Here is a 27,569-nt window from a genome sequence, read left to right as displayed (position 1 = left end):
CTCGCTCTTACAGACATCACAATCTGTTCACTGGCTACAGTGTTACACAAAGTCTAGTTGCAAAGCTTTGTCAGCAAAAATACATTTTAGTGTTTGTTTGTGAAAGTACTACGTTAGAATTATTTTGATGAATTTGAGGTAGATGTACGTATAGAGTCACAGTTAAATTCTATATATTTTTCATATTATGGAGGCATTTAGCAGCTTTTTCTCCCCATCCACAGGTTATTATATAACCATAGATAAATGATTTTTTTCAATACTCCCTATAATTATGTAACAGTCACTGTAAATATATGTAAAGATGCTCATATCAACCAATTTAATGTCAAGGTGAACTCTATAATAAATCATATGGAATGCAGTTCTATTGAATAAAAGAGACCTTCATTTTTCTGTTTAAGCTGGAAACATATTCTTCAGAATATTACGAACATGGACACTAGTCTGTATTTCTCTTGAAGTTCCCTAATTAGTATCTTTCTGAAAGGTTTGTCTTAAAAATGAAGTAAATAGATGTGGGTAGAATCAAGTCCCAAATGATCCAGAAGAGCTTCAAGCTTCTACATCTGTACATGGTATTGATCATAAAAACGGATGTAGGATTTTCAGTTATGCTCTGCAAAATCGTTTCAGGAGACATTCTGGATGTCTGATTTTGACAGGATGATCTGGAGTGCAGATAGTTAGGTGTCCTGAGAAAAGCTTTTACATATCCAGGTGGGAGAAACTGGAGTATGGTTCATCCTTAAAGTGAGAAAGTTCAGGTACTTCCACCTCGAAGTAAACGTAGAGTAAGTTTGCAGTGCTGCCAACAAAGCAATAGGTCTGTCTCAGTCCAGATAGCTACAAGACATACTTGGGATCTTGCCCCCAGTAATTTTAGGGCTCATCAGGGTTGAAGTTTGGGTCCTGATGTAACTGGCAAGTTTAACCATGTCTTAGGGTTAATCATATTATCATATTTCTGTAGAGCCACAGAATAACTTACGTTTGCAAAAATATGAATCAACAAAGTGATGTCTCTCATGGCTGGGCTTTAAGTTGAAGAGGATTCTGTACTTTGGTGAACTGGTGGGACTCCTGTCACTGTCCCCATCCCAGAGAAGGCAGCTACTACAAGGGAAGAGTCTTCCCCTGAGCCCTTACAGGGCAGCAAGCTCAAATACTGCAGGGCTTTATATTATTTGGGTCTGTAACAGGACATTGCCTCAAGCAGTCTTTTTTTCCTGAAAATTTTGCGAAATAACAGGAACACAGATGAAGCAGGTAAGAGGCAGGCAGGGTGGTGACAAAGTGATTTAATACGTCCATATTCATGATATTTCCACTGACCTATTGGGCTGAATACACAGTGTATTTCAGTATGATTTATAGTTGCTAATTCCATTACCCACAGATCCCTTTCAGAAAGCCCTCACTGCTAATGAATTTAATAACACAAGGGCCAAAACTTGAATATTTATCACTGCCGAAAACCATCAATAACTGCAGAAACATTAATTTTTACAGCCATGACTGCTTGCAACCTATTTTACCAATCATAAACTGCTCTTTAATCAAAATCTGTCTGATGACCTCTAAGGTCATCAAAAATTTGCTGCTAGGCTACTTGTAAGTGCCTGGCTTTTGCAAACCTAGGTGATAGGCTTACTCTGTAAGCTATAATCTCTCCCGCTTTGTTGGGAGTTTTAGAATAGCGATTGTACTATCCCCTGTGAGTTCCCACTGATAGAAGTTACAACTCGTGATATTGACTGAACCCACCACTTTTAAGTAACGGCAGGAATTACACATTCTCCTGAAAGTATCACCTTTAAGCTGGCTGGGAGCTGTCAATCTTCTCTCTGTCCTTTGAATGCTGTGTGATGTTAATTGTACCAGCAGCTGCTTGATCTGCTAAACAAACCACTAGAAGCCTGAGCTGGTTGTTTAGGCTGTTCACTCAGACTCCATCAGAACTTCTTCTCCCTTCACATTTTGTCCTTGACCTCTCTGATTCAGCCACCAAGGGGCCTGTCTTGAGTTGGCTCAGACTGTAGTGATTTAAGAGAGTCCTGTCTCAGCTGGATGGGTATTAGAATCTGACGGATGTACCACCTGCAACGAAGGAGAGGGAAGGGAGTGAGTAGAAGTTTCATTACAAATTTTTCATATTAATTGACATAAATGTGAGCTTTTCACATAAATGGAATGTTTTTCACATAAATATTATACATAGAGCACATTAGTATTTTAACAGCTATGTGAAGAAGTACCATAGAACAAAGCTATAATTCAGGCAGTTCAGTAGAATAAAAGCACTTCAGGAGCTGTTGCTCTTCATTCCCCTCTGGCAATGTTAATTTTATATGAACACACATAGGCATGTTTATATTGTCAGGTGCATCTGCAATGATAACATTTAAACCTTGCATCTCACCCACAGTACACAGCATTATAACCTGAAACTTGTTTCAGGTTACAAACTACAACACAGAGAGGGACATTTTATAGTGCAGTGTTTATGACCAAAATTATTCTACTTCAGCCGTCAGGCTCCCAAGTTAAAACACTGAGTGATGGAGTTAATTAAGGAGGAGTAGTGCTGTTGTAGCTCTAACGCTCTACAGATATAAGTGCCTCTAAAGTGAGGCAAAGTTTGTCAGGAAAGGTAATGTCTTCCATTGCACCAGCTGATACAGCTGCAGAAAAAAAAGAGCTAGCTTTGGGCCCAGAAGCCCTTCTTTCGGTTTGAGTATATTAACATTTCTATCATCAGAAAAAGCAGAAACACTCCCCCACGCACACCTTAAAAAAAGAGTGTATCAGTCTTATTTTGAGAATTGTGAGAAGTAAAACTGACAAGTATACAGTACAAAGACAACAGATTCCAGAATTTTTTGAGTCCCGAAAGACAGAATGCATCCTATCCAGAAAGCTGGAAAAGGTGGTCCTGTGATAGTTCCTAGAGAGAAATCACTGCCTTTCCTTCTCCAGTGAGTTCTAACCTCCGTTCTTTTGCCTGATAAAATTCTCCCACATCTTTCTGCAGCTGAGTCAAGAATAGTTGTCTGCAGAGACCCTTCGAGACGCTTAAAATTTATTTTCAAAAACGCTGAGATCTCTAGTATTTTTTTCACTTTTGTCATGCCACTAATGGAAGTTTTACCAGAAGTGGAGCCCAGCAGTGTTACCATCCTGATGTGCAACGATAGTGGAAAATTACTGGCAAATGCAGAAGTCTTGATGATGAAAATTCCTTATGCTCGCTGTTGCTAAGGTTTTTAAGGCATTTATACTCAATTTCATATGCAGGTAATACAGTCCACTTATACTATTTGACTTGTGAAGATTTTCTAGTAGACAAGTAATACAGGATTTTTTTGTTAGAAGTTAATCAAAAGTGTAAATTAAAATATGGGAAAATCCCAGGCTCATGTTAGACTATCTAAATAAATGTGGAATCCATAAGGAACTTTAGCCAAGTTTAGTGCTATATCACAAGAGACTGTTTTAAGCAGAATTAAAGAAGTATAAAACATTCACTTCTGTAAAAACAAGAGTGTTTTAAAGAAAGACCTGCTGGTGATGGTCCCATCATTCCTTTTTCCTCTGGTGTTCCAAACTGGGTAATTGAAAAGTTTCCTAGAATGAGGTCCAGTATGAGTGTTTATAAAATATAGTTACTTAGGTCTTATAGGACAATTTTAGCATTTAATTTAGCATTTAAAAACATGAAAAGGAACAAGAAAAGGAAGTGCTGCCATCATAAAAAGTCCTTACTGCTTCTATGCAGAGTAGAGGGACCTGACAGAACTTCCCAGTGCATAAAGGGGTTATAAGAGCACGAGAGGAACTTTTGACAAGGGCATGCAGTGATAAAAGGAATGGATTTAAACTGACAGAGAGCAGACTTACCTCAGATATTGGGAAGAAGTTCTTCCCTGTGAGGGTAGTGAGGCCCTGGCACAGGTTGCCCAGAGAAGCTGTGGATTCCCCATCCCTGAAAGTGTCCAAGGCCAGGTTGGATGGAGCTTGGAGCAACCTGGTCTAGTGGAAGGTGTCCCTGCCCACAACAGGGGGCTTGAAACTAGATGTTTAAGGTCCCAACCAACCCAAACCATTCTGTAATTCTAAACATGCTTAAAAAATAATCGCAGAGTGGTTTGTAACTGAGCAGTAGTATACCCATAGAACTTTTAAATAAACTAAATTAAACTCCCTGAACATATGTTGCTACTATTTCATTCATTAAATAATGGATTACCAGCTAATTCACACTCTACTGAGACACATCCAGTAAATTAAAAAAAAAAATAAATCCAAACATACCAAGAAATAATAAATTCAGGAGCTGAAAGAAATTAAAGTATTTCAAGAGCACTACAGGTTAGATGCAAACCTTTTATGGTTCATTACATTTTAGTATATTCTCTCTGATATACTTCACCTAATAACAATACAGGCTATTGTAGCCTTGTCAGTAAATGATAAAACAGTTCAATTACCCTGTGTTTTATATGGATCCAAAAAGTATAGTAAAGTATATTTCAGAACTGTTAGGAAAATACTTCTGCCAAGGCTTGGCTAGTTTTCAAAACTAACTGTAAATTATGTGTTAACTAGTTGATTAAGCTGTTTATTTAATTTTTGCCAGTCTGTAAAGCAATTTGGTTACATGTTTATGATTACAAAGGCATTTTACCCTGACTCTTAAGAAAAATGAGTTTATGTTAATGCTTCTGTTGTCCATCCTTCTGGTCTGTCCATCCAATACCTTTTGAACAGAATGGCAGCGCTCAACCGCCGTGGCAGAGCCAGGGAATTTCCTGAGTTAACTGACTTTCTGAAAAGCAGAAGCCTATTAAAAAAGCAGGATCTGAATTATTTCATGTCCTGAAAGGAAAAGCAGTAGTGGTAGAACTCATGAGCTGAAGAGGAGCTGTTGACGTCTGTGCTCTGTAACTGGAGTACCAAGCTTCATTACACAATTGCCATGGAGCAGCACATGTTCAGTGCTGTTTGTGGGCCATCCAAAAGAGCAAGCCAGAACAAAAGAAGAAGAACGTTCAGGAGAGAAAAAGAACTTCTTCCTTCAAATTTCAAAGGAAAGAGAGAAAGTAGAACTCCTTCAAGCTAGCAGAACTTCAAGGCAAGATTTTCTTGTTTCCAGCTGCCTTCCCTACTGCAGTTTCTCTTGGTGTGAGTGCATGGAGTTTGGGAAGTGTCTCAAAGCAGACGAGATAATCAAATTAGCACTTACAGTGTTATTCTTGTTGCTGAATAGTGAAAGCAAAACCCCTAAAAATAAAAAAAAAAGCACATGTAGAAAGAAGTTTGAGTAGAGTTTTTGAAGTGGGTGGGGAATGTGCAAGTTGGAACGTTGACTGTCTTTGGGAAACATCACAGTTCTCAATGTGCTCTGCTGAAAGGAGAGGACTACTTTAAAAAAAATACTTCTCAGAGGAAAGAATTTAGAAATTTTCTAAACAGCCTCTTTTGTATGTAAAAATATGAGCTAAATGCAGATGAGAAGGCCAATAATGAAGACCAAGAGAATCATTTCTGGCTTGGTTACTCCTCAGGTGGAAATCTGATTTGAAGCAAATTACTGCAAGTGTAAAGTTTGAGCTGAAATAATGTTATATAGCTACATTTTTAGATGAATGGAAATTTCTGTCACATCAATCAAGCCAATGAAAACAAATAACACTGTATTTGCATAACATGCATAAATGTTTTTTATGTACAAGAATTAGAAAATGTGAACATTATTAGCAGCCATTAAAAACAAAAGCAGGAGTTGTTACAGATAGCATTAGGTAAGCCAATTCCTATATCAGTCTTGTACATTTTGGAAGCTTGTTGGCTTTAGACAAATTATCTTGCGTAATATGCCCTTTTAGGTATTTAAATGATTTTGCAGTAAGTTATTTTACATAGTCTGCTGTTTATTTAGAGTCCTGAAGAATCCTAAGTGTGCATATTTAGATTTAATGCTGTTTTATATCCCAAGCAACATTTTTTGTGTTATAAAAATAATGAGATATAGACTTAGTTTCAAGCAAAATAAAAACAATTTTGCCAAAGTAGAAAGTCTGTAAAAACTAATTGGAAACTCGGGTTGATTTCAGCATAATTAGTTTGCAGTGCTTAACTGAAATGAGGGTCTGATGAAGAAGACTTTAAATCGCCGAAACAATCAGGCTCCAATGTGAGGTTTTCTGTGATGCCAGTAGCTAGATGAAAGGGTGACAAGTGTGATAATTAAAAAAGAATCCCCCCAGGAAATCTGATGTGTTGATGTATTGTGATAAATTGCACTGGGAGATATAAGGTACCCTACCAGCCAGAGAGACTTTATGGTTCACAAAGCAGAACCAGTCTATTGCATGGAACAAACTAAACTGTCAGACAATTGTGTGCCATTGACAGGATAGGGACAGGATAGATAAAAGGGGAAGAAGGGAACTAAAAGATGGGTTGCCATATAGACTATACAGGTTTTTTTCCCAAATGCCTAGGGAAGCAGTCACCTTGGCTGCTCAGCATTTACTGCATAGCTCTTGATGTACCTTGTAGAGTCTAACTGTGTATCCTGGCAAAAATCAGCATTTTTCTAACAGGACAGTGCCTTAACTATTGAAATGGCTTGTCATGCAAATTATAGGTTGTATAATAATCCTGAACATTTTCTCTAGAGTGGATTTAAGATTGATACCTTAAGTAAGGAAATGTCATTGATCAAATACATAAGGATGCTGGACGTCAAATATTACGTGCAAAATTTGAATAGCTTTCAATTCTAAAATAGCAGGTACAGGATTTACCTAGATTAATTATTATATGAAAGTGCCTTAGCAGATTATTTTGGAGCCCTGGACTGTTGACTCCAGTGATTTAATTGACTGAGGTCTCCAATTCTCTAATATGCTTAGAAATGCTTTTCTTGTACATGCAAACGAATATTACAGCATAAACCTTAGTGCGACTGTAAGAATGCTGCCTTGATAAAAGATCAATGAAATTAAAAGGATTAAGCCTGGGCTAAATCCGTGACAACTTTGCTTACCACAGCATTGAAAAGCTTATGTGGAGCACTGAACACCTTGTTTCTCCAGTTGGGGTAAATTGGGACTGTCATGGAGAAAAAGGTGGTTTTTTCCACAAGCCATTTCAGGAAAGGAGGGAATGCACTTTCATCTTTCTCCTTGAAGACACATCATGTCATAATGTAAAGAAAGCATGTGTTGTAAATGGATGGCAACAGGTCCTTGCAGGGAATTTTTGCAGGTTCATCAGAGCTTTGCTGCAGCTGGATTTGTGCAAATTTAACTGGACATCTGCTAAGGTAAAAGGTAGTGTGAGGGTGAGTACAGAAATGGGATAAAGCTGCGTTAGACATTGAGGTGAAGTAGCTGGAGGAGTATCAAGTTAACAAGTTCACAGATCACTCAATCCAGCAGCAATTTTTACCACTGTCTTCTTTACAAAGCATTTGCTATTGTCCATAGCTGTGTATCTGGCTGTACTGAGAGTCTTTGGAGACTTTGAGGAAGTAGAGAAAACAAGGTTTTATTGTTCCTTCAAAGTACCATTGCACCATGTTTGTGTCTTCATTGTCCTTTGCAGGATTGAAGCTCAGTGGCTCAGGCTGAGCCACCTTGAGCCATGCAGCAGCATTTGTTAGCACAGGACAGGACCCTGTGCAGGTACAGCATCCCTTTGGGGTACCGGGGGACAGCCTGAGGGTCCCGTAAGGCAGTGGCAGCACAGGGAGCAGGGCCTTGGGTACCCATCACAGGCTTCTTTGACTCTGTCCCCTTCTCAGACTGGTTCAGTGGCTATGAGCTCCCAGGCAGCTCACCTGCTTGTAGTTGCCATAAAACCTTTTTTCTGGGTGTCTGGATCATTAGTGTTTCAGAGACTTTTTCTCAGCTCTCATTTAACAAATGCAGTAACAGACTCCAGAAATATGTTAGCATTGTTTTATGAAAGATGTTTGTTAGGTGGTAGGACTTAGTCATTTTCTCTCTCAAGTTGAAGTGCAAGACTAATTTTTATACTGTCTATTTCTCATTGATGTTTTAAATGAGAATTACACCTTGTGAAATCAGTTGGTATGTGTGCTGCGATTCAATGTCAATTTATCTGTTCTTTACCTTCATCCCCAAAAAATCCTGTCAAATTAAGTGAATGTTATACCACCTTCTTTTTTCCTTTTTGTTTTTTTTGGCTTTTATTTGTTTTGCTGTTGTTGTTGAATTACTGTGCTGTAGGGTGTGTCTGTATCTGATACTCTCTGCTTCAGTAGACTGTTATATTTTAAATTATTTAAAATATTGCAGCCACATTTACAGGAAACAGGGTTAAGAACATGATAAAGCACAATGCTTTATTCCCAATAATAACTGTATCACAGAATCACAGAATGGTTTGGCTTGGAAGGGACCTTAAAGATCCTCTAGTTTCAACCCCCTGCCATGGGCAGGGACACCTTCCACTAGACCAGGTTGCTCCAAGCCCTGTCCAACCTGGCCTTGAACACTTCCAGGCATGGGTGAGCCACAGCTTCTCTGGGCAACGTGTTCCAGTGCCTCACCACCCTCACAACAAAGATTTACTTCCTAATATCTCATGTAAATCTGTCCTCCTGCAGTTTAAGAGTTTAGTCTCCTGTTACAGTGCAGATACTGCAACACACGTATCAGACAACGAGGCCTGTGGAAAGAAATATTTATGGACCAGTTCTTGATAGATGTTTCAGAGATGTTTATTTCCCTGACCACATGGCTGGGGCTCTGCCGAGGAACTCCGCAATCACCGGACCCGAGGGTCCTTGGCCGCGCAGGGAACACAAACCAACCAATGGGGAACGAGGCTGAGCAGGGGCAGGGAAACCCCGTGTCTGTGCCCTCAGGGCCCCTCTCCCAGGGCTGCATGGCAGGGGTGAGGGACCCTGACATTTCACCCGTTTAACAAAAAGGGATTTAAAACTTAACATTGAAAACAACTGGATAAAAATGAGATAACAAGGACAGTTTCAAAACAAAACAAGCCACCCTCCTGAGTCTTTAAATGTCCAAACAGATTCTCTGGAACATCTTAAGGCTGACAGAAGGGAGACATGACTCTCTGAGCATGCTTTGTGGGGAAACTGAGGCAGGAGAAGGTTTGATTTCTTCCCTCCCCCTCTTCATCCCCCACTCGGCATTGGAAGGGGATTTTTGGGGAAACAATTGGCAAAGGCATGGTTTTGTGAGGGAAACCATGGGTGAAAAAACAGATTGGGAATACACTGGCGGTAATAGGACATAGGGTAAAAGGGAAAGGTGGGATTAGGAAAGGGAGACTCTAGGGGGGGGCTTATAATGGAGATATTGTCTCACATGACTACAATTTTCAGCATATATAACTGCCTTTTACAGAAACACCATCAGGCCCAGTGACCTCTGCTGCTTGTAACCCTTTTCTACCTTGCACAATTTTGAATTCCACCGCCTCTCCACCTCCCAAGCTTGGGATGCATTTTTCAGGGTTATTCTTTTTAATAGCAGTTCTATAAACGAATATGTCTTCTTGGTTGTCACATCTTGTTATAAAACCATAATTTTGTTTAACATTATACCATTTTACTATTCCTAAAACCTTAGCTACGGTGATTTTTTCCTTTTTCCGAGTTGCTGCTGTTTTCTGTCTCGCTGCGTTCTTGCTTTCTCTTTTGCTCGCTCCCGTGTTGGAATTGTCGGAGCTGCTCATGCCTGCGCGCTCTTCCCAGGGTCGCGTTCAGGGCTGTGCGGGCCGGGCCGGGCCGCGCCACTCAGCTCCCTGCACGCTGTCTCCTCTGCTCTCAGCTGCACTGCCGCTGCCAGATGCTGCACCCATGTCTCGGCCGGGCCCCCGAGCAATGACTCCCCCGCGCCCTGCTCCAGTGCGCATTTCGGCTCCACTCTGCCACCACCGCCGCCAGCCGCCGCCCGCGCATTGCCCCTCTCGGTCGGGCATTAATGGGGCTCGCTCCACCATGCGCTGTGCGGGTCCGGGCGGGCAAGGCCAGGTCGCACCTCTCCCGCCGCGCCTCGCTCTGCTGCCAGCGCTGCAGCTTGTGCCGCTCCGCCCGCACGCGGGAACTGCCTCGCTGCTGCTTGCAGAGCGCTCGGTCCATGTGGCTGAGGCCGCACGGTCCCTGCGCCAGGCTTCCCTTCACCAGTTCACAGCTGACATTACTCAACAGTCTCAGTAATTAAATAATATTCATGAAAATATTCTTCTATTGGCATATATTTTGACTCAGAAATTAACTGTCCAAAAGTCTTTGGTAAGAATTAAATCCCAAGAAACATAGAAAAAGTTCTTAAACAACCATGCCAGGAAGTGTTTCAGTTCCTTTTGAGCTTGAATTAAGCTAAAATTTACAAATCGTTGTTCAAAAATCTTTCCAAGCTTGAGATAAATGTCCATATGCAGCTCTGAGAGCCAAGAGTGTTTCCACAGTTCCTCCATAATTTAGAGAGAATATCCAAACCAAGGCAAGAAGAGGGAGATCTACAGTGGTTTTTTACTCACTAATTTTCTGTCCTTAGGGATCAGTGTCTTGCCAGCATTTTTCACCATTTGTTACAGTGTGGATACTGCAACACGCGTATCGGACAACAAGGCCCGTGAAAAGAAATATATATGGACAGATTCTTGATAGATGTTTCAGAGATGTTTATTTCTCCAGCCGCATGGCCGGGGCTCTGCCAAGGAACTCCTCAATCACGGGACCCGAGGGTCCTTCTGCCCGCGCAGGGAACACAAACCAACCAATGGGGAACGAGGCTGCCCAGGGGCAGGGAAACCCCGTGCCTCCCCTCAGGGCCCCTCTCCCAGGGCTGCATGGCAGGGGGAGGGCCCCAACAGTCTCCTCTTTCCTTTTTTAATTAAGATGAACGTAAATGAACCACTAACTGCAAAACATCATTTAAAGACCATCTTGATCTTCCTAAAATAATAATCCTCCGTGTGTTTCACTGTCTTTTCCTTGTTGTTTCAGATATGCCTGGTAGCCCACATAACCAGTTCACCTTCAGACCGCTGCCACCGCCACCTCCCCCACCGCACGCCTGCACCTGCGCCAGGAAACCGCCTCCCTCAGCCGACTCCCTGCAGAGGAGATCGATGACCACCCGCAGCCAGCCCAGCCCTGCTGCCCCCACGCCCCCCACCAGTACACAAGATTCGGTGCATCTTCATAACAGCTGGGTCTTGAACAGCAACATACCACTGGAAACCAGGTGTGGACCAAGGCTGTGCACAGCGGATCTCAGATGTAGAGAGAAAAAGAAATAAGACAGGGAGGAGGCCTGGCAATTACAGGAGCTGGTGATGGGCAATTACAAGTCTGTCGTTCAGGACATGCCAATGTGTTTTGCTTTGAGGCCATCCCAAGTAGCCACGTGAGGCCTTATTGCCTTGATTCATCTAGATCATTAATACTCAAAAAAGCACATTTTTCAAAGTTTTGAAAGGTAGTCATTTCTTTAAGGTGTGTGGGTTACAGTGGTGTTTTATGGTTGTGTGCGGTCAGGATTTGTGCTTGTGTATTTGTCCTGCCCTCTCACATTCTCCCAGGACCATTTTGTAACCAGCAAATAGAAGTTTGGTTTAATCAGTGTACTTCGGCACTTCTGGAGTCGCAGAGAGTCAGGAGTGGCTGGGGTTTGAAGGGACCTTTGGGGATCATCTAGTCAGGCTGCAGCTTTCCTGTGGATAAGAAAAGACCAGAAATAATACTAAAATAATATTTTCCTCAATACGTATTTAAGTACTTTATTGCATATACAGCCAAAGAATATAATTTGATAATCATTTGGCAATGGAGAAACGATACTGAGCCAGGTGCTGGGCATGGCAAGACGTACCTCTGGGAGCTGAGGAAGGGAGGGTTCAACTTCAGGATCATTCACAATTTACACAAATAATCTACTCCGAAGAACAATTGATAGCAAACACGTTCTGTATTCAGGCAACTTCAATTTCAGTACCCAAAGCTCTGCACAATTTCGTCTGACTTTTTGGCTGTAATAAGCTTTTCTTTCATTTGTTCCTGATAAGTATTCGCGAATTTGATGACTTGCAACTACAGCTGTGTTTGCTAATTTGATTTTTAAAACAAGATCTTGATTTTCTTCAGTCTTCTTCATTGTGAACTAAGCACCAAGATGTTTTAACTAGGGTTTCCTTTGAGTTTTGCCATTTTAAAGCACAAAAAGTGAAAGAGTTTGTGCAAGTTGTGTTTGGTGAAACAGATAAATTTCTGACATCCACCTAATTGGATCCGGAAAATATAAAGTATTATGCACAGAAATATTTGGGGCTTTTTAACATATATGTCCAAGGCCCAGTTATCACAATTAATCACTGAAATCTAGTTTTTGTTCTTTTATAAGAAGATTGGTTTTATTTTATTACAAAAATAAATCTTAATATACATCTTTAAACACTTGACTGCTGTTCATCAGAAGTGTCAAGTTTTGGTTCTGCTATTAAGTTGGGATTGAAGAATATGCCAATTCATTCTGAAATAAAACTTTCCTTATTTGTCTTAAGGAAAAATATCAAAAAGAATCAAGGAGGATGAAAACTTTTCTGTAAAAGTGAACATAAGCAACATTTTTTCAGCTGGTCCTTCTGGAGCTAGAAGCTTCTGCTTACACAGCCTTTATAAAGATAAATCTTTGTTGTTTCTGGTGTATCAATATCTATGTGTACTTTTTGCTGCAAGAAAGGTGATCTCTGGGTGTTCTGTCCCATTAACTTTTAGTTCTCATCAGTTAACAGTCAGGTAGATCTTTTTAAGCCTCTCTGCATCCCTGTTCACTACATTTCCATCAGACTTCATTGGGGCAAAATACAGTTTATTTTTCTTTTGAGTTCAGTTTAATTTTTCTGGTTTCTTCTTATATTTTGCAGATTTGAAGCTTCTCGTAAAGGACAAATAAAGAAATATATAGCTCTGTCTATAATTATATAAAGGGCTGTGCAGTGAATTAGGAATTCAGACTGGGAAACATGCTATGGGCTACATGTTAGTCATTCACAAAGTCTGGGAATTTTCCACATTCCAACCCTTCAGTGGTTGTTTCAGCTGATTTCATGCCCCCACTGGTTGCTCCCAGCAGCCTGTCACAAAGCTGGCTGAAAGGCTGGATAATCCAAAAGGAAAATCAGTGAGTCTGTTTGCCAGGATGTATCTGCAGTTTGTGTGCAGACAAGTGCTGTAGCAGGGGAACACTGTAATAAAAACATTTGTGCTTACCACTTCCCAGAAGTCTATAGTGCACAGTACAGCCTTACAGAAAATGAAGGGCTTGCAGCTTGTTTTTCCTTCCTTTACCAGGGAATGATTCTGCTAGAATTGAACTGGCTTTGGCCTAACATCTGGATTCCCTTGCTTTCCTTCTCCATTAATCTTTAGCTGCCCATTAAAAATAATCCTACAAAATAAAGGGAAACATATCAAAGATATGTTTCTGTGCCAAATCTTTAATAATAGCAATCTTGCTAATATCTACATACCTAATATGTCTAAGCAGATTATTTTTTGTTACATTTGGAACATTTGCAATCAAAAAGAAGACTTAGACAGTAATATATTCCCTACTGTAACAACTAGGCAAAAAATCAGAATACACATTTATTCCAACTGTATCTCCTGTTAATCCATAAACAGAACATATGTTTGATGTTTTATCTACTGCCATGGAATATTAGAGAATTTTCAGACAGGAAAAGATTTCCTAGAACTAATCATGGGACTGTAAAACAGTCAGAAATGACAGAAATGAAGCAACTTTATAAGTCTGCTCATAATGATAATATGTCATATTTATGTTAAAGAAAATTCTGTACTTCTGAAAATGTTTGCAGTACTCACATTAAACATGTACTCTTACATAATTAGAGTTTGAAACCCTAGATTAGATGGCAGAGGGCTGCAGTAAAAACATATACTGTGGTGTATGTGTTTGAAAGTTTTCTTGTACAGTAAAACCTGGTTATATTTTTATAGAAAAGGGCAAATCAGAAATTTTGTTTTGTGCTTCATCTAGAGCTGTTACATGCACTGATCTGCAAAGCAGTTTTTTCAGGACCTAGCTTACTAATGCAAGTGTTTAATGATGAGACTGACTTGGAAAGATGAAATTACTTGTTAAGTTCACACCAGCTTTTGTCAAAGCTAAAATTAATCTGTCTGTGTGTTGTTGCCAAGGCCAGTTCTCTAACTCTGGCAGTTATTCTGATTATAAGCAACCCAAATAAAAATAAGAATTAAGAACAGCTTTAAGACTTCAGAGGACTTGTTACCGAACACCTGCTGCTGAAGGAACTGGAGAAGAGCTGTACCTGTAGGAGGCATAGCAGCTCAAACTGGTGACTGTGCTGCAGCCTTCAGCACTGTAATGTGCCCAGAGACGCAAATGCAGGCTCCATCTATGCATGCATGCACAGTTTGGAAAAATAAACATAGCCATTATTAAAATTAGTTATGAACATGCAGTAATTTCATTGTCAGACAGAGAAATAATTTTTAAGCATTGCCAGAAACAAACCACAACCATCTCTCACAACACATAAAAACATGGGAAACACTGATTCTCTTCTTTAGGATAATGTCATTGGGCTCTTACATAAATTGATTTTTTCCCTCTCCCCCAGAATAAAGTACTTGCAACCTATTGCCTATTCCCTTCCTTTCCACTAAAATAATTGTTTTGTCAGGCTTCATAGATACTTTGCTCTAATACTTCAAATCTTGTGATTTACGGTGTAATACATTGTCATTATCTCTGACAACCCCATCTGAACATAACTTACTACTTTTTATGGACTAAGTATTAAACCCTGATAACTCAAAGGAATGTTTTTCATTTACTCCATGCCCTGCTAGTTAACTCGGTATTTGTTTCCATATCTTGCTTTGGGGTTTTTTCTGCTGTTTGCTATTTATTTTCCCACTTCAATCAAACCCCCAAATATGAAGTAAAATCTAGATGTTAAGTAGGGATTTTTACCTGACATTTTTCTTACCCTCCTTATAGTCTGTTATAGTTCCCTCATGGATAAACCATTGGTCACACTTATTCTGAGTTAAGTTTTGACTTAGATTACAAAAGCATTAGAATTTTTAAGTTTTCTGTCTAAATCTCAAAATTTAGCTAATTTTGATTTTGTTTCAAATTGGGGGTTTTAGTCCTGCTTCTTGCATCAGTATTTAAGATATTTGCTTGTTCCTTCCTTTTTTAAATCAAATTTCGTCCTAGTTCCTCTAGCCTATTTAGCAGTGTTGGCAGTAAGGTTAATGCTGTGCTGAATGGACTGAAATCTCCCTTCACTGCACTGGCAATGAGCCAAGTCCTGTGGAAAAAGACAGCTTAATTTAAGCAATCTTATCACCATGGTAATAGCTCCTCTAAGGGAACAGTGAGGTACCAGACCATAAACCTGAGATTCAATTATCATTAATTTATATAAAACTTTGAAGTACTAGAATAATAAGAGGAGTATTTGGGGTTCAAGGCAGTTTTTATTTTCAGTTACAAAATTCAGCAGTATTTCAAAGTTTGATTATGTCTCTAAACACTTGAATAATTTTGAGAGTTTTGTAGTTCAGGAAGTGTATTTGAATCATCATATAGATGGAATCATTTGTTTCTGTGTTACATAGTTATTTAAGGTGTATGATTAGCTGTGTTTGTTTTCCTGAAAATATCGTGGTTATATTTCTGTTTGGTATAGGGGAGGTCTTTACAACAAGCAAGAGATTTATTCTGTACTATGGTTTGGCTTTGTTCTTTTTAAATCAACCTCATAATTATTTTTTCTCTTCAGGAAGTACATTGTTAGCCTTTCAAATCACAGACACCAGTATATAGTCCCTTTCTGTGTAAGCTGGAGTGGTTCTAAAAGCAAAAAATAATTACATAAAAATATATCTAGAAATACACGGTTCAGTGTGAGATCTTGGAAGGTTTGATCTTTCTCCTTAGTCTCTGCATTTTGAGCATCTTGTGGATCTTATGAATCTTGCCTCCAGTGCAGAGACACAGAAAGCACTTTTGTGCCTTGATTTTTTTCCCAGTTCCGTGTTTCCATAGCAAACAGAGCAGCTTTTACAGCTCCCAAGGCAGACAGGTGTTAATGGTCATAAGCCACCAAACAGGGAGACAATTTCTACTTGAGCAATGCAATTCACTGGGAACTTGTTTGCGAATGGAGCCTATTCCTGAGTTAAATGACCAAATTTGGGGCTATTCCAAGAGTAAATGCAGGGGAGGGCTTCCTTTATGATCTTTCCTTCAAATTATGTTGGCCAATATTTGCTGTCATGACATTTCTCTTGTATTTTCTCATTTTCTACCTAATTAAACAATAAATCAACATATATACAGGCTGACCATATTAAAAACAGAGACATGGCAAGGGTTTTAAATTCGTTCTGAGTCCCATGTGTTTTCACTGCACAGCAGAAAAGATCTGAAAATATTTCAGTCTTCTGAATTCCAAAAGATAAATTGAAGACTGTAAATATGACCATGAAATTAAAATAAAAGCTTTAAATATGACCTTAAATTTAGTAATGCAAGAATGAAGGTGTCCTTTATGGAAATAAAAATACAAACATTTGTCAGCTACAATGAAGTACAACTGTAATGTCAGCAGCAATGGCTCTTGAGGGTCCTGCTTTTGAGTCGTTTGAGATCTAGTCACTAAGGACAGTAAGGCAATTTAAATTGTTAATACACTCTATTGTATTTTTTCTTTGTGAGAAGCTCGGGTGTGGGCTTCCCTGGAATAGTGGGATAGCATTTGTGTAAGGGTTTTTTATGGAGGCTAAATATGGTAACTTGAACAATCACACTGCAGATGCTCCTTGCTCATTATTTTGAATAATGTGATGGTATATAAAGTTATAACTAGAAGAAAAGCTGTGTTGTGATTTTATGGCCACCAATGAGCAAGCAGCCTTTTAGCTTTCTATGAAATAGTGTTTCCATTTACAAAACCAGAAACAGACTGAATCTAAATTTTGAAAGAGAACAATAAATACAGGTTAATACAAAGGGTCTAGGCTGTGAGGAGGGGTCAGAGACATGAAAACAACTCTACCTTTTCATTTCAAAAAAAATCAGGTATGTATGTGTAATGTTACTGCCCAGAAATTCTCTTATTTTCTGGATAGCTATTTCTAAGAAAGCTGATTTCAAAGACTAAATAGTATTTATGTAGCTAATGTGATACATCTCATATCAAGTAGACTTTGTCTTGTTTGTCACAGTAGCTGTACAGCTTGGATTAGACCATATGCATGTAGGTACTTGGAAGTAGACTGAAATGCTGGTAACAAAAGTCAATTAGAATATGCATGAATATTCATAGGAGGACATCAGTGGCAAAGAGAACCGAGGGGCAACTACTTCAGTTACTCATTCCTTTCTTTAAGTCATGCTTCCAACCACAGAATATAGGCAATAAAATTACAATATTGGGATTTTTATCCTTCTTGATTCATGGTTTCAAAGTACTCTGCAAATATTATCTACTTTTATGACTTATATAAATATTATTGTAACTGCTATTTTTCATATTTTCCACAAAATGATCTTAGAATTTGTTGAAGAAAAAAAAAATCAAGCAAGCCACGATCTTACTCCGTCCTTACATCACAAATTTCTGTGCACATTGGTTCAGTTTTACTCAGCTGTTGTTTGAGTTGGAGTGCTACAGCTAAGTTCTAAGCCACAGAAAAGCACTTTTGAAAATTACTGAATTAATGTAGAGATGTCACCATGTATCAGAGTAACAAAGCCCATACTGGTATATGCAAGAGGAATTTATGTCCTCAGTGTGGTAATTTTTGTTTTATCTTTTTTTTTTCATTAAATAGCCAACGAATCCAGAAAGCAGTTGTATTTTGGACAACGGTTTCATTATAGAAGCCGTTCTTGATTGACTTTGGAACCGTCTTGTATTTATATAACTATTGTCCCAGACTTCTGCCAGAGACTTGTAAGTTTAGTCACCTGGTTAACAAGCTTAGCTTGCCTACAGCAACAACTGACAAGTGAGTCAACATCGCATCACTTGTTGTTCAGTACTGAAGTAAAAAGTGACGGATACAGATTCCATTTACATCCACGGTCACAGTGCTCAGTTTTCAGATGCTATGTAAAGAAAACATGAGTGAATAAAGGGAAACAATTCTATGTGAATGATTCAAAAAGCAAGTCCAGCTCAAAGAGGAAATTTTAACGAAGTGGTTCTGTTCCCAAAGACAAATCTCTGGGGGAGTTCAACTTTATTTCAATTATACATGTAAAAATATAATTATAAAATAAATTAGATAAGTAGTTTTCATGGCCATTTCTCCCTTCCTTCACCCTTGACCATCCTTGTTCCCATAGTTCTTGTACACAAAAAGGTGAAACAAAGGCTGTAAAATTATAGGTCAGTTCTACCTATAATTACAAGTCATGTCTAATATTCAAATACAGTTTTCCTGGGTTGGTTTTCAAGATGAGGGTATAGTGTATATGTCTTTGTGATAAGTGGGTGTCTTGGTTTTTATATATGTAATAGCTGTCTTGTTTTTATACTAAATAGTTTGTTGAGAGCCATATGGGAGATTTATAAAAAAATATATTCTGATTAGTATGTAAGTTTAGAAGTGTCCTCTTCTTTCCCCTCCCACTTTGAGTACAGAGTAGAATGGATAGAAAACCAGGAGAGAGCTAATTTCTGCTTCTTACTACTGTCACAGGAAATATTAAGTGACTTAAAATGGGCAGGTACCAATGTCTTCTTTTTAGTGTTTGCCAAAGTAGATGGGCAACCGTATCTGTTCCAAATCCCTTTTGGCTACCATCTCTATATATTTTCTGGCTGTGCCAAAAAACAGAATCCTTCTTATGTTTCATCTGCTATGCCTCTTAAAAATTTCCTCTGCACTTCTGTTGATATCTAAAGAAATTACTTCAATTAAATATCAGTATAGATATACAATTACATACATTATATGCAGCTATAAAATGCAATTGAAAAGAAATTGGGCAACTTAAATGGTTGAACTGAAGTCTTCTTAGGTTTTTCTATCACATAGCTTTGCAGCAATTTGTAATGCTTTAGGTAACTATTTCTTGAATGTGAAACATATACAGGTACAAATGTATTCCTACTTGGTTTATCCAGGAGAAATGCAGACTAATTTTTTGGCCAAAGTATACCAAGATTTGTGTTTCTAACATAGCTGTTGGCTCCCTTTCAAGTCCGCTTTTGTTCTTTATTTTTTCTTCTTACAAACTCATGATTTTTAATGGAAGTGGAAGGAAAACATATTATAGGAACAAATGAAGGTCTGGGCCTACAGATGCTTGGCACAGAGTTAATGCATAGAAAGTTACAGAAGTGATAGCCCTTGACAAAGTTGAGGGACATTTCTACAGTATCAGGATATAAAAATATTTTCTCAGAATTGAATTACAGAATTCTGTGTGGGGTTGATGTGGTTTCTGTAATAGTATTATGTTATTGCCACATGAATTCAGTTGGGATGTTGCTTCAAGCTTTTATAAGACTTAAATTGCTGTTCCAGATAAGAAGCCAAAAGTACGTAACGAAATGTCATGATGGAGAGGCATGTAAAGAAATGAACCTTTTTCTGACCTTCTCATAGCTAAGAATTCATCATTTGTACGAACTGTGCTCTTGGAGTTATCTGCCATTCCTCCTGAGGTTAAACAAGAGCACCTGGAAGAGCCACGGGAAACTGCTTCTCCACAGAATGAAAGAGGTTCTGCCATCAGCAGGACTAACAGGTTTAGTTTCATGCCTTGTGTCAGCTGAACGTCCCAGCGTGCCCCTTCCTTTCGTCTTTACTGGGGATGTCAGTGGCAGTGGAGATGTGGCTCCTCGTCAGCCGTGGTTCCACTTCACTCCACAGTGTGTGCTGTGCTGGGCAGGGGTGGGTGGAGAGGACACAGAGCTCAGTGTAGCAAAGGAACCTCACTGGGGGATTCGCTGCTTTCATTGCTGCTGTGGAGGGCTTTGGTCCTGGTAGGATCTTTTTCTTCCATTTAACTTCTCTTGAGAGGATTCAAAGTTCAAAAGTTTTACATTTGTAGAAATGAACAGATGGATGAACAGCTAAAGAGACATTGTGGTTACCTCAAAGAGGAAATGCCTTCCAACTGCCTCTTCTACATGTGAAGTTATTACTAAGCTTTAATATTTATTTATGTATTGGAGTTATCAGTGTCATAATATTAAGTGACTTTTATTTCACCAAGAAATGCCTTACAAATTATGTCCTATATTTCTCTTTTTAAGAGAATATTATCATCTTCTTTTATGGATGTTTTTGATGTTTTTGTGATCATTTCGTTTTTCTCCACTTGAAAGGAGTGGTGTTATCAATCATCCTTATAAATGCACTGATTTTTCTTGTGTTCCCAGTTTACCAAAAAAAACCAGGCTTTAGCTTTTCTCTTAGATCAAATATTAAAGCACACATCAGCTGCAGTCGCATCTAAACTTTTGAACTGCAGGTTTTATTATTTTGCTCTTTAAAAAGAGAGCCTGATTTTATAGAATTGATAGCAACAGTTTAGCATGTCCTGACGTCCTTTGGGAACCATGGTATGCTCAGACAGATGAGGAGTCATCTGAGTTTATGAGAACCTAGTCACAGTCTGGCTTTGGAAATTTGTCCTTGTGCCACCAGTGTTTTTCAAATTCTATAGAAATGTCTTTGAGTACTCAATATACTCTTCCAAAAATGGAAGCTGTAAACAATTGGGTTTTTTAAACATTTTCTCAACATTATTTCACTGCTAGCTCAGTTTCAGTGTACCATTGCTTCAGAATCTCAGTTTTATTACAAACTAGAGCAGTGTAAATTCTCCTCTGTGTGAATGGAGTCATTTGTCCAAAAGAGAGTGAGCTGGATCCAGGTTCTGTGCACTCTTCTGCTAATAGAGAAGCACCTCTGCACAGTAGCATTTTATCATCAAGCCCCTGTCATAAATTCCTGTGCAAAAGTATGAAATTATTCTTGGCTATTGATTGCAGGTTGTTAGAGCCTTAATAATAACAATTTTCTGTTCAGCATTTCCTTCCCTTTACCTCTGATACCTTTGAGCTATGCACTGTAAAGGACAATCAATACTGCCAAAATCAAGACTTTTTTTCTGTAAGTTCCAAAATTTAAATGAGAAATTACCAAATAAGTAGGTTTTTGTCATTATGTCTTGAACATGTAAACTGTGTAAAGAACAATTGACTTTTTATATTTGTAATATTTTTATATATATCTATGTGTGTATGTATGTATATATGCACACATACTTCTCATATGTATATGCTTATATCTAATAACATGTCTTATTTTATATGGTGATTCTGCTTCTATTTCCTTGACTATCAATAGGAATTTTGGCATGACATTTTTTCCTGCCAAAAGTCTTAAGTGACTGTGTATCTTGTTAACTGCTGACTGAGAAGTAAAACTTCACATACTTGCAAAAGTTTTCATGTGTGGCAACAAAGCATTGAATCCAGAATAACCAGCTGTGCTCTCATGGCCTGATAGGAAGGAAGCAGATTTATATAGTCCTGTAAACAGTTATATTACTTGATTTGAATTTATTATTTTACTGTATATGAGTTCATAATTTTTGAACTAAAATATTTAGAGGTAACATTACAATGTGGAGAGCAATGCCATCTTTCTAATGTGTATATCTACAGCTGTGAAAGTCAGTGGGAAGGAAAACTAGAATGAGTTACCTGATGTACTGCCAGGATGCTGTACTCAGTCAGGGTCAGATGTCCAGTTTTGTCCAAGTGCAGTTCATTTGGGTAATAATCAGGAAGCAGAAGTAACTAATACTCAGATTTCATTCTTGTGGTTTAGTCATAAGACTCGTGATACACAGGCCCTGTAAACTGCAATGCAAGCTAACCTGTATTCTCATTTGCTTTTTTGTGTAACTAAAGGGCTCTTGAAAGGATAAAACTGCTCTGTAATACCTTTTTATTTTCTATAATCTGGCATTTTGAAAACCCTAACCTTTCTTTTAAAATCTTATAATGTAAATACATAATACCATACGCATTACACCGTTTTAGCAATTACCATTTCAGGAACATGTATTTACAATATTCTTAAAGGCAAATGTCACAGTAGAACAATGTTTCATACTCTCGAGTGTTTGAGATTGCGTACATCCCACTGGGTATTCATCAAAGAATTTCTCCCAGCATGGATTGATTGATCCATATATGCTTTCAAAAACTTGTCTTGTGCCCTGCTGAAGGTGTAAAGGCACATTTGCCATTGGGAAGATTCTGGACCATGTCACTTGCTTTCTCAGCTCAGACCTCATGGCTTGAGCCAGAGGAACACCAAGATACTCCAGACTCCTTTGGGTGCATGCTGTGGTGTGAGTTTGAGAGGTGCATCTGTCAGAAAAGAGGGCACTGGGGAAGCTTGCTCACTTAGATATAACAAAGGAAAGAAGGACCAAAGAAAACTGGTGTTTCCAAAAGAATATGTGGTTGTTATGGGCAGCCCTGCACTAGCCCTTTTGCCACAATTTTTGAGCACATATCACAGTAAGTTATTGTTTAACATTAAATAACCTTTCATAAATTCTCTTGGAGAGCTCTTGCCAGTCCTGAAAAACCATCCTTCCTCCTATCCAAAAACTACTCTGTACTTCAGCACCAGAGCTTGTTCTGCAAGGCCCATTTTTGTACCTTATTTTTTGTGCTAATGTAAGTCCTTGCTATTTTTTCTTGAAGGCAATCAGTCCTGCAGAGTATGCTGAAATAGGTCTCCAAATGAATTCTTTCTTAGTATGTTTGAGAATCACTGCAGTAGGCAAAAGCATTTGAAGAAAAACTGCTCTCAAAATAGCTCAATTAAGAACAGTAAAGAAATTGTGCTCACCTATATAGTAACTACAGATCTTCAGAATGGATTATCCTTGTAGATCAGGTGACTAAGTAGTCACTTTTTTTTTTTTTAATTTCCTATATTCCATGGTAAAAAATAAATGTTCACAGTGGCACTGGCTTTAGCATTTTTTGGGTATTCCAGGTGAATAAACCGAATAGGTGTGGATGGAGGAGATACTGCTGGCAACAGTTCCCATGTCTCTGTCACACAGGGCACACAGGGGCTGCTCAGCTCGGAGGATCCCAGTACTGAGAAACAACCTTCCCTCAGCATTACTCTGAAACATGGGGAAAATAGTTCATAATTCATTTATATTATGTTGTTTCACTAAAACATTGCTGGACATCTTGTGCTGTGGTTAAAAAACTTGCAGAGGGTATTCAAATACATGTTTTCCCCTGTCTTTGATATTTTCTGTGGCTATATGCAATATTTACTATAAAGTGCTTATGTAGTTCCTTTTGCTTTTTACATCACAGAGTGGTTTTTACATCATTCTTTGTCTTCTCTTTGTAGGCATTTCCTGTTTAAACATGGATCTGGGTCTTCAGCTATCTTCAGTGCAGCCAGTCAGAACTATCCCTTAACATCCAATACTGTTTACTCTCCACCTCCTAGGCCTCTTCCTAGAAGTACCTTTTCCAGACCTGCCTTCACTTTTAACAAACCTTACAGGTGCTGCAACTGGAAGTGCACAGCTCTGAGTGCCACTGCTATCACAGTGACCCTGGCACTGTTGCTCGCCTATGTCATCGGTAAGCCCTGCTTCCTTTCCTCTGCTGAATTCTTCTTTTACTTCCTCTGCCCTGTTGTCTTGCTTGCTTTGCACTAACACAAATCATGTTTTACTAATAATATTTGCCATTGGTGTTTCGTAAATCCTGGTGAACAAAACACTGCATTGGCTAAAGGTTAAACAAGGAATTCTCATTAACTTTCTACTCTGTTAACCTTGATGCTGCCTAACAGAGAAAGAAATATTCAAGATTACATGTTTATACTTGCAGAGGACTCCTACTGATTTTAATTGCTGTGATATATTCTTAAACATTTGATTTTCATATTACGCCTTACAACATTATTGCTCTAAAAGAATTATTTGGAGAGACTGGTAATGTTTAATTGTGTTTTGCCTTGCTATCCTTAGTTAATTTCTTGAGTCTCATCACCATATAAGTCTTACACAGTTTTCCTCCTAATTGTTTTATCATTTGCTAGAATGACAGCCAGCTCTAAAAATAGTTTCACACCATGTTGTCTAAGATAGATTTTGTTATCCCTTTATTGAATTTATGTTCAAAAAATAGGTTACACAGTATAAACTTAGTCATTTTGTTAGCAAAATATACTGGACAGGTTTATCAGAGTAGCTAGAAAGGTCTTCCCCAGGTTTGGGTTTTTGTTTTTTTTTGTTGAGGACAGGTATATTGGAGGTGGCTTGAAGTCAATGTGGTTACAATCATACATAGGAGAGCAATTCTATGTGATTTCCTACATAACGTTTAGCCTGAACTTTAATTATTTCATGGGGTTTTCAATCTGAATTGAAAATATTAAAGAACGTGACTGTGGCTTTTGTAAGCATAGGGAAATCTAATTCGTTTTGCTGTCTCACACACACACTTGGACTTTTAGATGGCAGTTCACAGATGGCAGGACCAGAGTATCCCTGATAACCCTATAGCTTGAATGGGAATAATTCCAGGTTTGCCTGAAAGAGTGCAGTTCATGCTTAGTAAAACTTGTCAGAGATACAAGTACAGATACCTCCAAACTGATAAATGGCCACTGAATTTCTGTACTCTCTGAATAAATGTATCTGTGGTGAAAATTATTAAAATTTCAGTAATTTCTTGTTACCCACTGAGGCTTTTTTTGGTCCCATAGTGACAAAGTTTTGATTATTGTCAGCAAGATGCTCATCAGGAGGGATTTTTTCCTAACATCCTCACCTAATGCATATGGGAAAGCAGATTTGACAATTTCTGGTGCATGATGATTTGAAAGTACCTGAGGATCTCGTAAGCTCCATTAATTGCAGATTTACATAACAGCTGGTGAGCATATGCCCTCAGTTAGGACAGGCTGTATCATTTTTGCAGCCTCATCTGTTTGCTACACATACTATCCCACCCACACCATTTAGATTTTATCTGGATGAAGCACTGCCTTTTTCATCCCTGTTTAGATTTCAGTCTGTCTCTGAAATTTCTGTAACTTCCTAAGGATATACTGCTATATGTCATCAGCCTGAGAAGGCTGGAAGCACTCCTTGTCACCATGAATTAAAAAGCTCTCTGTGACTCTCCTGTAGATGTGTCTGTTTATCATATCTTGGTAACACAAGGGTGTAGCGTGTTTTCTTCATTTAGCCCGAAGCAGACAAAAGGGAGATGTCCTTGCATTTTATAAATTATTACTATTTCTATTTATGTTTTCTATGGAAAAAATATGAATTTTTGTACCTAGAGTTATAAGTCAGGAAACTTTTCAGGATGCCATAATTTGCTCTTGTTTTCCCCAGAAATTTTTCTGTTGCATGAGCTTTCCTGCAGATTCAGGTAGTATTAGTTAGCTTATTCCCAGTGAATATTCCTGCTGCCCATCTCTAGTTGGCTAAATATTTAAATAAGTTTATGGTCTCTTCTTACGACTCAGATACCTTAGTTATTCCCCTTTTGCTAGGTTTAAATCATAGCATATAAACTGTTTCAGTTCACTGGCTCTGTAGTCTTGCATATTTGCATATCTTTTCACATGAAAAGTTTAAGTGTGCGTGTTTTAAACGAGTAGTTGAATATCGAAATTCAGACCGTATGTAACACTCTGAAGTTAAAATTCACTCCCCCAAGTGTTTTCTCTTTGCTCACCATGATTCAGATCCCTCACTCCATCAGGTTTCTTCAAGTCAGAGGAAGTTGTGTCTGAGCAATCACTACAGACATGGGCCCAAATTGTAAAACAAAACTTGTTTTAATTTCAGGACCAAACTTAACCTGTGATCAGCTCAGCAGTTGTTACTGAAAGAATAAGGGAGACTTTTTAAAGCCAAAATTGTTTTCATCATTGTATTTTTTGACACAGCCTGCATCAACTTACCATGACCTACAATTTCAGGCGAAATGAATGTTGATCAAAATTTAATATCAAGCTTTTTCTTCTCCTAATCTAAGAACTTAAATGTTCTTTTTCAAATATTTTTCACTGCCATTAAATGCTTGAGCTAAACATTACTTTTAAAAAGAGGCCCAAATCTCAGCCTCAAGTCAGAACATCTCCAAAGTTTTAGAGACACAAAGCTTATTCCTGATCAAAATTTACAAGTGGATCTTATATTTGTAATGAACTGAGACCTGTGCCAGAGTGCTCTAAGCTGTGATCTCTTTTCAATAACAGGTAAACTAGCAAAATGGTTTTGTTCTTTTGTTTTTCAGCCTTTCCCTCTTATCTGTGAGACTCAATAGCAAAGCTTTTACATAAGAACACGCAATTCTTCTGTATTTTCTCTCCTTTGAACTACTACTCAGTTAAAAAAAATACTACTTCTCCATTAATCCTCTTTTGGCCTATAATCACTGTGTTTACTATTTGGCCTTTCTGAAATAAATTTGACTATTATATGGACAGTAAGGAAATTAGAGAACACTGTTGATGTTTGTGTAACAGCAGATTTATTGAAAATCTTTATCAAGTAAAACACATATTTTCACTTCAATGGGAGTAATTTCTGTGAATAGATTCTAAAATAATAGTAGTTAGTCCAAAAAAACCTTATTTCATAAAGTGCATGTTTGGTCTTCAAACTGTTGGAGGTGTAATTGTAAATGTGTTGAATTATTTTATATGGAAGAAATTCCTGCTTTCATTTTCTGTTGTCCTGTGTGTTGAGAAATGTAAATCATGTGAATCTGGGGCACAGTTGTTGAATTTGCCCACAAAGTGGGCAGCGACGCAAGTGAGCAGTTGGGACACGCCTCAGGGAGGTGATGTTGGTGCCTCTCACCAATGCATGGGGAGCTACAGCAGCTCCACCAGCAGTTCTTTGGTAAGTTTGACTCTTGCCAAAAAAATTAAGACTAAATTAAGGAAACATAAGAGAATAAGAAATATAGTATTTCTTCTGGTTTTTTCCAACACCACATCATTTCCTTTAAGCCCAATACAATGGAGGATATGGCTACTCATTTAGTAGTTATTTTTAACCCATTAGTGAGTAGGATTTCTCTTCCATGATACTTTACCATTTTATCAGCAGCTGATTTGGACTTGCAAATCACTGGTTCTATTGATCAAAGGTGCTGAACTCCTACTGTTCCTATTGATTTCAGCAGGTGATGCAAATGTTCAGTGCCTCTGAAAATTGCATCTCATGTTCTTGGATTTAACCATCCCTGACTACAGAATGACTATTTTATATACAAATGAATTCTCAAGTATGAATATGAAGTCGTCCCTATCCTTCATGATACTATCACTATTTATGAGCATGCACTGGAGATGGGTGTTGGGTCTTAAATTATATTCACATGGAGGGTAAGGAAATTAAAGCCTCTGTGCTGACTGACACTGTGACCTGCCATTTCTCACT

General features: G+C 38.4%; 1 protein-coding gene across 7 annotated transcripts in view; it reads left to right on the top strand.

Moving 5' to 3' along the window:
- TENM1 (teneurin transmembrane protein 1) overlaps positions 1-27,569 on the top strand; it is an 829,870-nt gene that overhangs the window by 661,684 nt on the left and 140,617 nt on the right. For all 7 annotated transcript variants that reach the window (XM_042028501.1, XM_042028513.1, XM_042028533.1 and 4 more), the window contains 2 exons: positions 11,018-11,258; positions 23,498-23,736. In XM_042028501.1, coding sequence (XP_041884435.1) covers positions 11,018-11,258; positions 23,498-23,736 — 480 coding nt within the window. The remainder of the gene's footprint in view (positions 1-11,017; positions 11,259-23,497; positions 23,737-27,569) is intronic.

This window comes from Corvus kubaryi, unplaced genomic scaffold (assembly GCF_017639235.1).
Source record: "Corvus kubaryi isolate FWS band 111438036 unplaced genomic scaffold, C.kubaryi_AGA036_p1.0 130, whole genome shotgun sequence".
NCBI lineage: Eukaryota > Metazoa > Chordata > Aves > Passeriformes > Corvidae > Corvus > Corvus kubaryi.
Note: the sequence above shows the minus strand (reverse complement) of the source record. Positions and strands in the feature narration are given on the sequence as shown.